The 16056-nt window shown below is 45.4% G+C and overlaps 1 protein-coding gene across 1 annotated transcript in view; it reads right to left on the bottom strand.

Annotated features, from left to right (window-relative positions):
- Positions 1–16056, bottom strand: part of Gpt2 (glutamic pyruvate transaminase (alanine aminotransferase) 2) — a 37139-nt gene that overhangs the window by 8972 nt on the left and 12111 nt on the right. The window contains exons 4-8 of the mRNA XM_013036078.1: positions 14037–14145; positions 12408–12541; positions 9020–9263; positions 3822–3901; positions 1870–2006 (exon numbers count right to left, since the gene is read on the bottom strand). Of these exons, the coding sequence (XP_012891532.1) occupies positions 1870–2006; positions 3822–3901; positions 9020–9263; positions 12408–12541; positions 14037–14145 (704 nt within the window). The remainder of the gene's footprint in view (positions 1–1869; positions 2007–3821; positions 3902–9019; positions 9264–12407; positions 12542–14036; positions 14146–16056) is intronic.

Below are 16056 nucleotides of genomic sequence, written 5' to 3'. Positions count from 1 at the left end.
GCCAGATGTCAGTCCTGATCTAGATTTATACCTCCAGCTCTAGCTGGACATAAACAGGCATTTGTAAGTGTAACGTGTCCAAAGCCAAATTCTAGGGCTCCCTCTAGACCTTCCTCATCTGTTTGTCCCCAAGTATATTTTGTGTTTATTTTTAGGTCCAAGATAGGGACTTGAACTCAGTACCTGCAGCTTTTGCTCTTGGCTAGTGGTCTACCAACTGAACTACACCTAATCCCCTGGATTGATTGATTGATTGTAATACTCCTGGGACTTGACCTCAGGGCCTGGTACTCTTATCACTTGAACCACACCTGGTTAATGGGACTTCCCTGCCCAGGCTAACTTCAAACCACAATCCTCAGCTCTCACCTCCAAAATAGTTAGAATTACAGGTATGAGACACTGTGCCTGGCTCAAGTATATTGTGGATTTTCTCCCCACTACCTCTGGTAGTGAGTCCTTGCCCTTGCCCCATCCCCTACTAGAGAGCAACCAGAAGAAGTCTAGTGGGGCTGGGAAGGTGGCTCAGTGGTAGAGTGCTTGCCTTGCATGCCTGAGGCCCTGGGTTCGACTCCTCAGCACCACATAAGCAGAAAAAGCCAGTAGTGGAGCTGTGGCTCAAGTGGTGAGCGCTAGCCTTGAGCTGAAGAGCTGAGGGACAGTGCCCAGGCCCAGAGTTCAGGCCCCACGACCGGACCAAAAAAAAAAAAAAGAAGTCTAGTAAAACACCGGTCAGGTAAAGTCACAGCTCCACTAAAATCCTTCAGTGGCTCCCATCTCACTCTTAGTAAAAGCAAAAAGTAGTACACCATGTGGCCCAAGCAATCTGACTTCCTATGACCTTGGTCTCAACTTCTACCACTTTCCCTCTAATTTATCCTTTCTAGCCGCCTTGCCATTCCTCCAACAAGCCATGCATGCGTCTTCCTCTGAATCTTTACATGCACTGTTACTTCTGCATGGAATGCTCTTAGCCAGGTATCTTCTTTGGGTCTTAACTCAAATGCCAACTTCACTACTTAAGGCTCATTCCGGGCATTTTATCTCCACCTCCTGGCCTTCCTGCATCTTCTCTGAGACTTGTTCTCCATCTATCACATGTCTTCACTTTTTCTCTCTTGTCTCTTTCCCTCCCTAGCATATCAGCTCTGTGAAGGCTGTGTGTTTACTGTTGGGTCCTCCATGTTGAAATCAGTACTAAACTCAGAATAGGTACTCAGTAAATATTAGCCAAATGAAAAATACAGCACTGAATCTGACCTTTTCACCCCTGAAGTCACCTAGCCCTCAGGCAGCCTTGGGTACAGTGCTTGGCCCATTGATTTAAATGGTATTTGTTTTTCTACTCAACCTGCCCTCCTTGGCCCCTTAATGTCAGAGTAACAGAAATAGGGAGGCAGAAAATTATCAGTTTTGGGAGCTCCTGCCAAAGCCTGCTTTCTTTTATTTTTCTTTTGTGCTGGTTCTGGGGCTCAAACTCAGGGCTGGGTGTGTCCCTTAGCTTTTTCATGCAAGGCTAGTGCTTTATCATTTGAGCCACAGAGCCCAAGCTGGCTTTGAACAGTGATCCTCAGATATCAGCCTCCTGAGTAGCTACTAGCATCATAGGCATGAACCACCAGCACCCAGCTTTATTTCCATCTTTTATCCACAGTCTGATTTCTTTCAGGCATGCTTGGATTTCAGTTGAACCCTTGCATGAGGGCTTCCCCTAGGAGAGGTGCAGCCTTTCTCCTCTTGATTCTTAGATCACAGAAGTAATGGAGAAGGTCTGCTTTCTTTACAGGATAGAGCAGAAAAGCAAGTTGATAAGGGACAGTAGCAGGTCCAGGCAAGCCCAGGGGCAAAGGGAGGCCAATGCCAACTTACTCGCCCATGTAACCCTTAGAGGTGGAGTGGAAGGAAGCGAGCTCCACGTTGTTGGAATACTCAGGCCCCATCTCGTAAAGCACCTTCTTAAAGGAGTGGAATCTACAGTCCGGAGAGTACACGTTGTCCTGGTATACCTGCAGGGGAGGACATGACAGGGACATTGCTTCAGAGAGCCTGGGCCTATAAAGGCTAGGTTCAGGGTGCCAAAGCTGAGGAAGGGTGGGCACAAATGCTCAGTTAACCTGTGGTCGCGGGGTAGGTCACAGGGCCCAGCCCTGAACATGTTAGCCAGCCCAGCCTGAGATAAGCATTACTTCCAGGGATAAACGAGATTGTACCTGAAGGAACCTTCCAGAACAAGCAAGGAAGAAATGTCTCAGACTAGATGCTGAATTTGACAAAGCTTAGGAGCTCACTTGGCTTTCTCCCACATTCATCCTCACACCACTTCCAAACTTTTTCTAAGGAATATTCTACCCACGACACTGAGGATTCCCATCTTCCCAAGTACATTTTTCTTCCTAAAGCACAAAACGTACTTCTTTTAAAGATAGGAAATGTTGGCAGTGCTTATTCTTTGAACTCCCCACTGAAGGAGTTAACCTTACTGGGTTTCCTCTCTTACTTAACTAGAATCATTTTCTTTTTCTCTCCACTTCTCATTGCCAGAGCAGAACGTCCATTTTCTTCTTCCCTATCCCCCAATCTAGCACTCACAGCCTACCAGCACCCTACTCTGACCCTTGAAATTAACTTTGCACACTAATTTTTGAGATCAGGAAAAAAAATGGCTTCCTGGGCTTCTGAAGGTCAGTAGGAGGTTCAATGGGCTCCACAGGCCCAGCATTGTCCTCCCGGCTTCTTCCTTCAAGACCCAGTGGGGAGGTTAATATACCAGGTCACAGGGAAAACCATGGGCCTCTGTGTTGCCCAGTGGGGAGGTTCATATACCAGGTCACAAGGAAAACCATGAGCCTCTGTGTTGCCCTTCCCTCCTGTAGAAATGAAGGTTTTATAACCATCTATAATTAATTATGGCAACATTTGGTAGGTAAGTTGTTTGTGTGTTGGGGTAGGATAGGGATCCTAAGAAGCAAAGAAATGAAGGTAGTGTTCCAGAAACTACAACTAACAAGAAACTATGCAAACATGAAGATGAAATAAAAATGGAATTGGATAGATCCTCATTTCTTCCTTGCAAAACAGAAAAAGAATGGGCAGGTCTCACTTCAGAACTGGTGTTCATGAAGCAACAGTATGGGACTAATTAAGACCTTCTCATAGACTGAGAAATGAGAAGGAAGCTATGGAAATAGCAGGAGACACAACTGCTCCTTATGAGGTGCAGACATCAATCACTGCTTTCATGGGGCAACCTTCTTTCCTTTTCCAGTAAGAGTTCCCCAGTTTTTCTCCTCCTCTCCCACATCCTATTTGGAGGTTTGGGGAGGACAGGGAAGATACTATTCCTTGCTCTGAGTCTAGCCAATCTGCAATCAGGCTGTGACCTAAGCTCAATCAATGAGTCACAACAGACTTCTGCTGAAACTGCCAGGATGAAAGCCCTCTTTCTTGTCTGCAAAGGTAACAGATCTGTGTCTGAGGCCAACAGAGAGAGCAGAAAGGAGAGAGCTTAGAAGGCATGTTTTGAATTCCTGCTTCTAGCAACACTCCCATGGCCCTAACATCTTTTCCTCTTTATCTTTTTTCTTCCCAAAGTTTAAGTAATCTGTGTTAAGTTTCTGAAATTTACAATTAAAGCCAAGATAGGGATAATTAGGTTACAGAGTCATAGGTTACAAAATAAACATTTTTGCCATTGGGCCAGAATCACTCCTCAATACCTAGAAAGTTCTCTCTGGCTTCAGAACAATCAGATCTGGATCCCTCCCCTAGAAAGGAACACTCATCCCCACCCATCTCTGAGAGGGAGCTGGGACTGCTCTTACCTCATCAGCCAGGAGAAAGAGCTTCTCTTCCCAGGCAAAGTGAATCACATCTTCTATGCACTTTCTGCTTTGTACCTGGCCTATAAATCCCCAAGAAAACCAAAATATAGGTTGCAACAATGTTTAAATTGTCCCAGGTCAGAATCCCACCCACAATCACTTAGTGTCCTGTGTTCTTTGAGACTCTAAGAGACCACCCATCTAGCTGTGTGCATGTTGGTGAAAGGTCCATCTCCAGGGATCCCACTGAAGCCAAGTGTATGGTACTGGTTCATATCCAACTTTCTTTCTGTTCTTTCATTTCTTTTTATTGTTTGTTTTGGCACTGGCCCTTGAACTCAGGGCCTCATGTTCTCACTTGGCTTTTTTGCTCAAGGCTGATGCTGTACTATTTGAGCTTCTTGCTGGTAATTGGAGAGAGTTGCACAGATTTGTCTTCCCAGGCCTGAGAAGCTAGGAATATAGGCCTAATCCACCAATATAGGTGCCTGACTTTTGCTGTTGCTTTGAGTCTGTGTCGGTGTAGATGCATGTGTATGTACATAGTATTTGATTTGTTCTGGGGGATATGAAGACATTGAAATATCATAAAGAGCAGAAAAATAAAACTAAAGCTCACCCTTCCTCTCTTTAATATGCACCAGCAGTGATATAATGGGACGACCACACTAGCTAATATGGTAACTGAGTAATTTGCTGAGATTTCTGGAAACACTTTCTCCCAAAACAGGCACAGAGAAGCTCTCTAAGCCAAGGACAGGGTCTATCCTACCTCATCATTGACCCTTCGAGGTGGCACTTAACAGATATTCAATAAATATTTGCAGAACAAATGCTAAATGAATGAACCTGGACACCAGTGTTAGTGTCTCCTGTGAGCTGAAAGGAGAGCTAGACATTGTGAAAGAACATGACAAGCATGCTGCGTTTGTCCTGGGGTCAGCCTCTTCCCCGCTTCAGGACTGGAATCAACACTAGCAGGAAAGATAGCCATTTCAGAGAAACAAGTGCAGACAAGAAGCCAATAACCCAGCCACTCACAGGACAGGCCACAAGTACAAGTGAGCCAAACAACAAAGGCAAGAAAGTGGAAATAGAATCTTTCTACAATATTATCTGAGACTGTGGCACTAGAGTGGCTGGTATTCTCACACTATCCTCTGGGAAAGCACCGCTACCATCAAGCTTGCCAATTTCCTTAAAAGGAATGTTGTTAAGCCAGGTACCAGTGGTTCACACCTGTAATGCTAACTACTCAGGAGGCTGAGCTCTGAGGATCATGGGTAGCCAGCCTGGACAGGAAAACTCCTTGAGACTCTTATCTCCCATTAACCACCAAAAATCCCAAAGTAGAGCTGTGGATCAAGTGATAGAGCAACCAGCATTGAGTGATGACCTAAAGGCTATAGCTCAGGCTGAGTTCAAGCCCCAGCATACCACCCACACACATATGTGGGCACACTGGGTTGGGAAGGTGGCTCAGTGGTAGAGCTCTTGCCTTGCATGCATGAGGCCCTGGGTTCGATTCCTCAGCACCACATAAGCAGAAGAAAAAAAAAAGGCCGCAAGTGGCACTGTGGCTCAAGTGGTAGAGGACTTGTCTTGAGCTGAAGAGCTGAGGGACAGTACCCAGGCCCAGTGTTCGGGCCCCACGACCAGACCCAAAAATAAAAAAAAATAAAAAAATAAAAATAAAATAAATTAAAAAAATTAAAAAAAAACGTGGGCACACACATACACACACACACTCACGACTGTTTTTAAACTAGATATATAGTATGTTTAGTATGTTGATGTATATCTTAGTGTATACATCTGCCCACATATATGCAAGTTATTGTGTAAACATGTATATTGTACTGTAGAATAGTATATAAACTGTATAAACTGTTACCTTTTGTTAAAAATGCTTATAATCTTGTATATAAAGAAAATACAAATTACTGACATACAATGTAACTTTAAGAACATGATATGATTTAGCCAGGATTTCTGTCCTGAACTGTTTAGTATGCTTGAACTCAGGGCCTGAGCATTGTCCTTGAGCTTCTTTTGCTCAAGGCTAATGCTTTACTACTTGAGCCATAGCTCTACTTCTGGTTTTCTGGTGGTTAAGTAGAAAAGAAGTCTCATAGACTTTCATGCACAGGCTGGGTTCAAATCATGTTCCTCAGATTTCAGCCTCCTGAGTAGCTAGGATTGTAAGTGTGAACCACCAGTGCCTAGCATGTCCTGAACTATTTGTAAAACAATTTCTTCATTAAGGAACTGACTTCTCTTGACAAGTGACAGCTGGGCTTCATATTTAGCAAGTTCAGGTCTCTAGGAGGGTGTCAGGCCCAGGTTTCTTTCTTTTTTTCCTTTTTTTGTGTGTGTGCCAGTACTGGGGCATGATCTTAGGTCCTAGATGCTGTCCCTTAGCTTTTTCACTCAAAGCTAGCACTTTACCATTTGAGCCATAGCTCTACTTTCAGTTTTTGGTTGGTTAATTGGAGATCAAAGAGTCTCATAGACTTTCCTGCCCAGGCTGACTTCAAAACATGATCCTCAGATCTCAGCTTCCTGAGAAGCTAGGATTACAGGCATGAGCCATTGGCATTTGGCCCTGGTTTCTATGTGGAACCAGCCATTGTTCTCAGAAACGGGGGTTGGGGGTGAGTGTGGTGGGGGGGAGCTAAAGCTGTTTACAAACCCTCCTGGTCTTGCCCTCCCAGGTAGGTGATTGTGCATCCTGTTAAGAATTTAAACAAGGATTTGTGCATCAGGACATATAAAAACATACCAAGGGAACCACATAAAAGGAAGCTGATGGAGGAGGTGTCAAAATGCCCTCAGCTTAGGCCAGGTATAATAGTATATCTCTGTTAGCTCAGCACTCAGGAGACTGAACCAGAGGACTACACAAAGGAAGACTGTCTTAAGAAATGAAAGAAAGAATAAAGTCCTCAGCTTAGTAGAGGAAATGAGATCAAATGGGGGTGAATAATCTCATTCCCACAAATGTACATATGCAAATTTGTAGATAAAGACACAGCTTAATTCTTCCTGGTGTATGAACACAGCTGTCACTCAGAGCATTTCCACCAAGCCACCAATGGGACAACACATGGATAGTGATAAAAAAGCCATATGTGTATTTAGAAAGGCCTTAGCACAACTCTGCTCAGCTGAAGGGGATATGAGATATAACTTTGATCTAGGCCTGTAAAGGGGGGACCCCAAGAACCCCTTAGCAGAGATTGGGCCCAAAGAATTCTCCATGAACTATTGCTTGTGCCTGCCGCACAACCCTCGCTTCTGTGAGTTTACTTATCAAGGGGTATGTGACACAGAACTGACCAGTGATTTGACTGATTTAGAGATGGGCAAGCGGCCCACATTCCAGAATGGGCAGACTGGCCCAAGTATACATCCAGTCTGGGAGTTTTGGTGAAACCATGAGAGAAACTCTCTTCCAAGGTTGCTCCGTTGCTGGGCAGCTGAAGATTGCTCCAAGAACATGTCTTTCCTGAGAGGAAATACAACCTAAAGGACAGAAGAGCTGAGGGATGGACTGAGGCTCTTAGGACAACGGTGGAAATTCTGGTGGCCTGCTTTACCCCTGGACTTCACTGCTCCACCATCCAATCCTTTTAGTCTTGACTTGGGTTTCTATCTTGAAACTACACAAGAGTACTAGCTAAATACCCCAGTCCACTTTGACTAGCTTAGCCAAACCTGTGTGGTCCAGACAAGATACAGTCATCCCAGGAGGGTTTCTATTTCCCATTATCCCTCTTCTAATAGCTAATTGATTTTTTTTACCCACAAAATTTAAGCCCCACTTTGACTAGCTTAACCAAAATTGTGTGGTCCAGACAAGATACAATCATCCCAGGAGGGTTTCTATTTCCCATTATCCCTCTTCTAATAACTAATTGATTTTTTACCCACAAAATTTAAGCCCCAAGAGCATAAAATCAGATTCTGCCCACTCATATAGTTGCTCTTTGCACAAATTTTTTAATTAGTATGCATTCATATGACCCCCTTTACTTAAAACAGGAAAATATTTCTTCACAAGATAGCTAGGTGAAAAGATTCATGTAAACACCTGGCCAAAAAAAGTATTAATTCAAATGTAGGCTGTGTATGTGGACCTAAGATTCTCACATGACTGGCTATTCCAACTACAGTCCGCCAACCTGAGAACTGCTTAAAAATTAAAATTCCTAAGCTCTACCCAGTCCAATGACATCAAAATATGCAGGAATTGAGCCCAAAATACATATGCAGCTGATTTTTATCAACTGCAAGGAACACAGATGCCTGAAACATCCCCAGGGAGCCTGGGGTAAAGCCTAGTCTTGAGATATCTCCACAACTCCCTCGTGATTCTGACCTACAGCCCAGGTTGACAGTGTGATTCTGTGTCACTTACCCACAGTATCATGGGTAGCCTTCATCCCTTCTCTGAAGGCATTGGCAAAATAAACCAGTGCCCCACCAGCTGCACCCCCTTTCTGCACTCAGAAATTCAAGTGGTGCTTTCAGTTTGTTGAAGCATCATCCAATGTTCCAGAGAAGCAGATTATACAATGAACTCCAATGCATTTTGGGCCCAGATCCAATTTATCTCAACAAAGGAGGAAAGAGAAGCCCTTGTTCTCTGCATCCAAATAGTACTGGAGGCATATGAAGCCAGCAGCCCGGAAAGATCAAAACAGTCACTCAGCACTGAGTATTTGAGGGGATGCTTTTCAACTTCTAGAAATAGGCTTTTTGTTTTGTTTTGTTTTTTTGGCTTATTTGTTTTTGTTCTGGTTAGGGCCATTTCTTTTTCCGGGACTCAAGGAATGACACGGCAATGATGTATCAAAGAGAAAAATGTTCACACCAACCTTCTAAAAACTGGTTCAGAAAAACAAGTGGCAGTAAAAATAAATGAAGGCGTAGGATCAATGATAACCATTTGTGCATGAATAATCTCAAGGAGACTAGTTTTGGCAAATGGGAGGAGAACAGGAAGAAGAAAAAGAACTGGTTCCAATAATAAAACTCTGCTAAAGAAACTGCCTGTGTTTACTCACTCCCTGGGGCCACCTGAGGAAAAGCTTACAGTTTATTTTAGCAAATCCTAGAATTGGATTGGGAAACTGGGAGCAGTACCTCAGCTACCCTCACCCCCTAAGAAAGTGGCAAATGAGTTAAATACAGACCTGTGGGGTTCCCAGGGTTAATGATGCAGAGCACCTTGGGGTCACAGTGGTCTTTGGCCTCCCGCACTGCCCGCCGGAGCTCATTCACATTGAGTGCCCATTTGTTCTCCTCATCTAGGTAGTAGTTCACTTGGATGGCATCGAGCTCAGAGATGACAGCTGAGTAGAGGGGATACTGAGGGATTGGGATCATCACTCCTGTCCGTGACTTGCCACCACCAGAGACGAGGATCTTCAAGATTGTCTGCAATGAAGAAATCACTGCTAGAGGGTTCTTTGCCCCTCTTCCAACCTTTGGAAACTGAGAACCACACAAATGTGATCAGTCTGAACCTCAGCCTTTCACCTGAAAGTTGTTTCACATCCCTGAGTCTGTTTCCTCATTTGTAAAATAAGGGCTGCTCTAAGAATAAGCGAAGTAGAACATTATAATGTTCTTGGCAGAGTGTGTGGCATTCAGTTGAACACTCAGTACTTGTTAGTATTTTTAATACTTCAGAAACAGAAGTCCTGAAACCACTCTTTCTCAGCATTAGTCTAACCTCAGCCTGAAAGGGTGCCTTATCTATAAACATCAGTTGCCCAGGGTTGGAAAGACCTGGGAATAGACAGTTGAAATGAGATGAAATACCCATTCACTGCCACCAGATGGCGATTTGACCTGTTTTCAAAGCTATGCAGGGTTTGTGGGATTCCTGAGAATCCAAGCTGTGAGAAACCAGTGGGGTGTTGGTGGAGGTGGTAATAATTCTTTGAGTTAATAAGCCAAAACCCTCTGTAGGGAGAAGCCTCATCTTACACGTGGGCAGAAGTCCTATTTCAGGATGCTCAAGTTTCTTGTTAGAAGGTCACCAACTCAAGGGAAAAAGGATAAAAAAACACAGCAATGATGAACCCCAAGATAGGGACACAAGAGATTTTATCTTTGTTGCTGTTCTTTCTAATGTACTTAAAATGTACTATGTGATTTTGTTTTGTTTGTTTCTTTGTATGTTCTGCCCCCATGGTACAACCCCTGTTGTCACTGTATTTGACTCTGGTGTCTTGCATCTTGTATATACATTTTTCTAATTTGGGGAGGGGAAGGGAAATAACAAAATGCTGAAATAAGGATACAGGATGACCCATTGTAACAATGAGATATACAAGACAGTATGTTGAAAACAAACTTTACAACTTTTTTTTTTGGGGGGGGTGTAGTTGGGGAGGTGGGGAAGAAAGGGATGGTAGAGGAAAAATAAAGGAGGGTGTAGCAATGGGAATGGACTCATTACCTTGCTCATGTAACTGTAACCCCTCTCTGTACAGTATCTTTACAATAAAAAAAATATATATATACACAGTACAACAATGGAGCTCACTGGATGTTGATGAAAGTGAACTATATAACTTGTAGGTGGAGACAGGAGGGACTGGGAAAGAATAAGAGAACAGAAGACACTGTATGAAAGGCAATGTACTTATTAACTAACTCATGTAATTGTAATCTATAATTGTAATTTGTAATAACAATAAATTAATTTTAAAAATTAGTAGAAAAGAGATTTTTTTAAGTCACAAGATTGCAAAATGCAATGAAAATTTTCACTAAATCTTATGGATAACTCCCTTTTCTCCTCCAGGACCTGGCCAATACTCTGCTTCTCAGGGAATGGAGAGGGGGCTTAACAGTACAAGAAATGGAAGGTGCTGTCATTGGGGGCTGGAGTTCCAACATCAGAATCCCAAATGTCACAAGAATGGCACAAAGCTGATTAGCTATTTAATATCTCTGAGCCTGTTCTTATGAGCCCATGTAAGAGTTTAATGTATTTATGTGAATGGCTTTGGGGAAAGGAACCAAGTACTCAACATCAAAAATAGGAGTCTTTGAGGTCAGGAGACAAACATAACTCCAATCAGGAGAGGACCAGATAGTACATGGCTCCCTGAATAGAGAGACTAAATGAGTTAACAGCACCTAGCACTGGACTAAGCCCTAGGGAGGAATCTGACAAAAGGAATAGAAGGATGTATATAGCTCAGTGGTAGAACACTTGCCTATCAGGGAGAGAATTGGGATTCCATGCTAGCACTGAAAGAGGGGTGGGGGAGGTGTAGAGGGGAGAAAGGAGAAGGAATAGAGAAGAGAGGAGAGAAGGGACATTGGAGAGGGGAAGGTGCACAGGGGAAAGGCAGGGAGAGGGGAGCGAGCGCAACAGGTTTCCCAAGTCCAAGATTTTGGACTGCTGGAACAAATAACCACTGACATTAGTCTCCCTACCAATCCATGGCTGACCCCCAATTCAGAACCACCTCTTCTCTCAATCCTTAATGCTCCCTCACATCCCTTATGAGGCTCTTCCTAGCCAGGCCAAAGTTTAAACTTAAGAATATTGAGTCATGTAAACTGAGCGCCGGTGGCTCACGCCTATAATCCTAGCTACTCAGGAGGCTGAGATCTGAGGATCGCAGTTCAAAGCCAGCCCAGGCAGGAAAGTTTGTGAAACTCTTATCTCCAATAAACCACCAGAAAACCGAAAGTGGTGCTATAGCTCAAGTGGTAGAGCGCTAGACTTGAGCTGAAGAGCTGACGGACAGTGCTCAGGCCCAGAGTTCGAGGCCCACAACCAACAAAAATAAAATAAAATAATTCCCCAAAGTTCTTAGGACAATGACACAAATCCTGAGCATGCCCTCTCAGCCCCGGCAGGGCTCAGCCATCATCTGCCTCCACAGCCCTGTTTCTGTATTTGTCTCTCACTGCATGTCCTGTCACTTTCCTCCTGTCTTTCTACTTCCAAATGCTATGCTTCCTCCAGCTCACATTGATCTTCAGCTCAGAACACACCCCTTTCTCCAGTCTTCCAAGTTCCCTCTGTATCTGAGCCTTGCTTGGAAAAGCCTTCCTGACCCCCTCCTACCATACCAGAGTCACTGCTGCTCCTTCTTATGGCACTTCCTCCTCTTCCAGGTAGAAGAGAAACTGAAAACTAGTGATGTGATGTTTATTTCTATGACATTAATAGTCATCTGCTCAGCACTAGTGTATAGGCAGAGCCTAAATGACATGTTTGTTGTGGAAGACTTCTCTAGCACCTGGCACAGTGCCTGGCAGAGGAGGAACTCCAGCACTCGCTGAGTGACAGAGAGGCCAAAGGGCAGCCTTAAGTGTCCCACGATCCCTCTCCACTACCTGCTGGTATGTACTCTGGAGGGAAGTCAAGGCTGCAGTAGTAATCTGGTTTATGAAGTCTAAAAGGTCAGTACTATAAGCTATCGGGACAGAAAGACCAGTCTCCATGCCAACTGTCTCCCTGACAGCCAGCTAAATATTTAGACCTTCACATACAAAGCTGTTCTTCATGTGAGTAAACAGTAGATAAGAATGGATCACACCCACACATACAGAAATGCCATCACTAGCTCCAGTGGTCAGGTAAATGTTGTCTGGGTCCGCAGGCACGCCACCATCTCTCCTAGTGATATAGGCTGCCACATCTTCACGGATGCAGTTGACACCCTGGCTAGCACTGTAAGATCCTGTAAAACAGCAAAAGAGCAAGTAGAGCCAGGGTGTCTGGATCTGTAGAGTCAGCAGGGGAAGAATGGTTGGGGTTGTTTAAAGTGGGGCCAAACTCCCACTGTTCTGGGCCTTATAATTGTGGCAAGCATCTCAGCTATACATCCATCCAACATGTTTTGTCCATCCATCCACCCAGTCAATACTTACTGAATACCTACTAGGGTAAGCACTAGTTAAGTGATACTTTAAGCGCTGGCTTCTTTACCTCTTTACCTCCCATCACATCAAACACAACTAAGGCCAAATCCCTCTTCTGCCTCTCCTCTGGGGCTTCTAGAAGTCTTAGGTCCATAGGGTCTTTGAGAAGCATCGTTGTTCTCTGGGTTGAACACAGGCATCAGGAAAAAAGGAATAGGGAGAACAGGACTTTGGACTATGGGCTGCTCTCTTCTAGCCTGGGCACACAAGACACTGGCCCACAGCCCATTCAGACTGGCAGGCAGAAAGGCAAGGGGCACTGGCACTTGCCAGTGAGGGATACTACAAGGGTAGTACCCAGAGAGAGGGATGGCAATGCAACCACAGCCACACAGGTAAGCACAGGGCCCTCAATAGAGAGAGCAGAGAAGGTTCAGGGGAGGGGCAGGGAGAGAATGGGGTTAGGGGAAGGGAGGGGGCAATCCCTGGCTGAGCAAACCACAAAATTCCCCATCTTATGTTTGGTCTCACATTTCGAAACTTTAAAGCACATATCCTAAGAATGCTTTATGAACAACTGGTTTCCTCAGGGTGAGGCAAGTTGGATTCTGTGTGTAGGCACTGGGATAAGGAGTGGGACAAAAATAAACACAGGAAAGAAAATGAGATGAGAACAAAGGACTAGAGGCCCAGGGGTTGGAAATCCATCTTGGCAGGGGAGGAAGAGAAAATATCATTTTCACATCAAGGGGACAAGTTCCAGGACCTCCTCTGTGGGGCCCTCTGGGGCCTGGTGTTCTGCCAGAAAGCAGGTGCTGGTGTGGGCTCTCTCTTGCCAGTGTGTACTGGTAAGCAAAGAAGATTGAAGGAAGCCACAAAAGAGAGTCACAGGGATCCTGGCCACTTCTCTTCCCCCACAAGTCACAGTCACCATGGTTGGGGGCCACAGAAAGGCTGAAAATTGGAGTCAAGCTGAGCACTACATGTCCTCTCAGCCTCAAAGCTAAGGTAATCACTTGCTTATACCTTGCCTAGCTATAAATCCCAAACCCAGCAAAATGAAGTATCCAATTCCCACAGACTTAGAACACAAGGATCACAATGAGAAGATTTCTTTGTATACACTTTATGCACCAGTTACCCCCTACATATAGACACACAGACCCTGATACTTTCCCTCTCCCTCTCCCTCCCCTCCCCCCTCCTCTCTCCTACCCTCCTCTCTCCAGGTAGGACCCTTTGTTCAAAGATAGGGCCAGATCAGATACCCATGTCCATTTCATACCCTGGGAACCTCGTGAGTTGGGGCCTTACCCAAACTGTTCCCGCCACAAGCCTGTAGTATCCGTCGAGCTCGTTTTTTAGCATCTTCTGGGAAGTTGGGGCTGTCTAGCAGGTTTGGGTAGGTGCAGAGCGCCATCACCTAAGGGAGCAGGTATAGGCTGAACCCCTTGTACTCCTACTCCAGGGTGGGTGGGGCACAAAGGACACTAGGAATGATGGGTTAATGAAAACTCCCAAACCACGGCTACAGCAAGCCTCTCCGCCAGGGCTGAGCCCATCAGGGAGAGCAGAACATCAAGCTCTGTGGGAAAGCATTTTCATTGCCAAGAGCCAGCGGACACTATGACCAGGGCCTAGGGACCAAGAATGAGCTGCCATATGAGGAAGCAAGGAAGAGAGCCAGGCTACCCCAAGGCTGCTGGTCTCAACTTGTCCATAAAGGATAGTAAGCTCAGACATTTAAGGTCTTAAGAAACAGGGGCCTTCAGATCAGACTCCAGGACTAGAGAGAGCAAAGCCCAGCTAACAGGAACATGGCTACAAAACCCCTGAAGACCATGGCTGAGACCCTCTCACCCCAGATTCCCCCTCTGTTCTCTTCATCACCCCCTTTCTCATGCTTAAATCCTGGGACATCTTTCTTATCTCTGTGACAGAAAATCACCCTAAGCTCACAAATTAGGAGGATTAAGCAAGGACATGTGCAAAGGTACCAGCAAAGCCCAGATCACCAGGCAAGTCTCAGCTGGCAGCTGAGCCAGGTGTACCCAAGGAGGGTGGGGGTGGGGTTCTTGGCTCACAGCTCTGACACCAGCCAGGTGACTTTCCAGCCTTCCTTTCTCTGCACAATGAACAACAGTGTGGTCTGCCCTCTGCCCTCAGGGGCACTTATGAAAATAATAGGAAACACTTGGAGGCTGGAAGTGAAAGCACCCTACAGGAAAGTCAAGGTTTTCTATGACCTTTGGCAGGACTGGATTTGACGAAGGGTTTGACAGACAGTAAAGGCTAAGTTTTGTTTTGGTGCCTGTTTCTGCCAGAGCCCCAGGCACATGCATATGTGAAGCCTCTGCTGAGTATTTAGCCCCTCCCCTCCACTGCCAGTGCCTGGACCCTTTGCCCTTCTCTCCTGCCTCCCTCTCTCTGGCACAGCCATTATTTGCTCTCCTCCCTTCCCTGTTTGGTCTGTTCAATTTCCCCATGGTGGGGACTTTGATATCCATGGGCAGCTGGCATGCTCTGAAGGTCAGCAGTAGTGAACATAGGACATTCCTTAAACCACTATCAGCTTTGGGTGCTTTCTTCCATTTACCAAGTCTACTCCCTCAGGTCTATAAGCTGTGTAGGTTGTGGCCTCCCAGCCCCTGCCAGCTCTCTGCCCCCGCCTCAAGGGTGGGGCAGGGCTATTCCACCTTTGTGCCACCTCTGCAATGGGAGGCACAGGTAGAGAAAAGGGGAGTGGAATGCCCAATACTCAATTTCATTGGCTGTCCTAGCTTGTGAGCCTTAACCACACACAGGACTACATTTTTGTCTAAAACAGGCCCAGTAAAAGCTTTCTATAGCTTTCAGTAGCTTTGTTGAGGCTGCCTGTGGTATTCCCCTAGCCTGCTTTCCTTCTCTCCAAGTTCACCAAACCAGAGTTTCAGCTCATGCAGCGCTCTTGTGGTGTTCAAACTGAAACCTAGGAACCAGCTTTCTGGTGAGTGAGCTGGCCTGGAGTGAGGCAGCCAGGAGAGCAGCAGATGACAGTGCTGCCACAGCCTGAAGTTCCTGCAGTCTGAAAGGTAGCCTCAGTGGTCCTCCAAGGCAGTCCTCCAGGGAATTGTTTGCCTAAAACAGCCAACTTGAAACCTGGGGGTCTCTTGGAGAATGTGGTGTCACCACTCTCACACCACCTTTCAGCCCACTGGGACTGCGGTTTTTCTGTCTAGCTGCTGACTACCTAATAAGCACCCTCTCTAACCATGCCAGGTTCTTGCACTGCAGAAGAGTCTTCTTGTGACTTTCCTACATCAAAGCAACTCCAAAACAAGTTTAGGAATTTTTG

Source organism: Dipodomys ordii, unplaced genomic scaffold (genome assembly GCF_000151885.1).
Source record: "Dipodomys ordii isolate 6190 unplaced genomic scaffold, Dord_2.0 Scaffold247, whole genome shotgun sequence".
Lineage (NCBI taxonomy): Eukaryota > Metazoa > Chordata > Mammalia > Rodentia > Heteromyidae > Dipodomys > Dipodomys ordii.
This window is presented reverse-complemented; position numbering and strand designations above follow the sequence as displayed.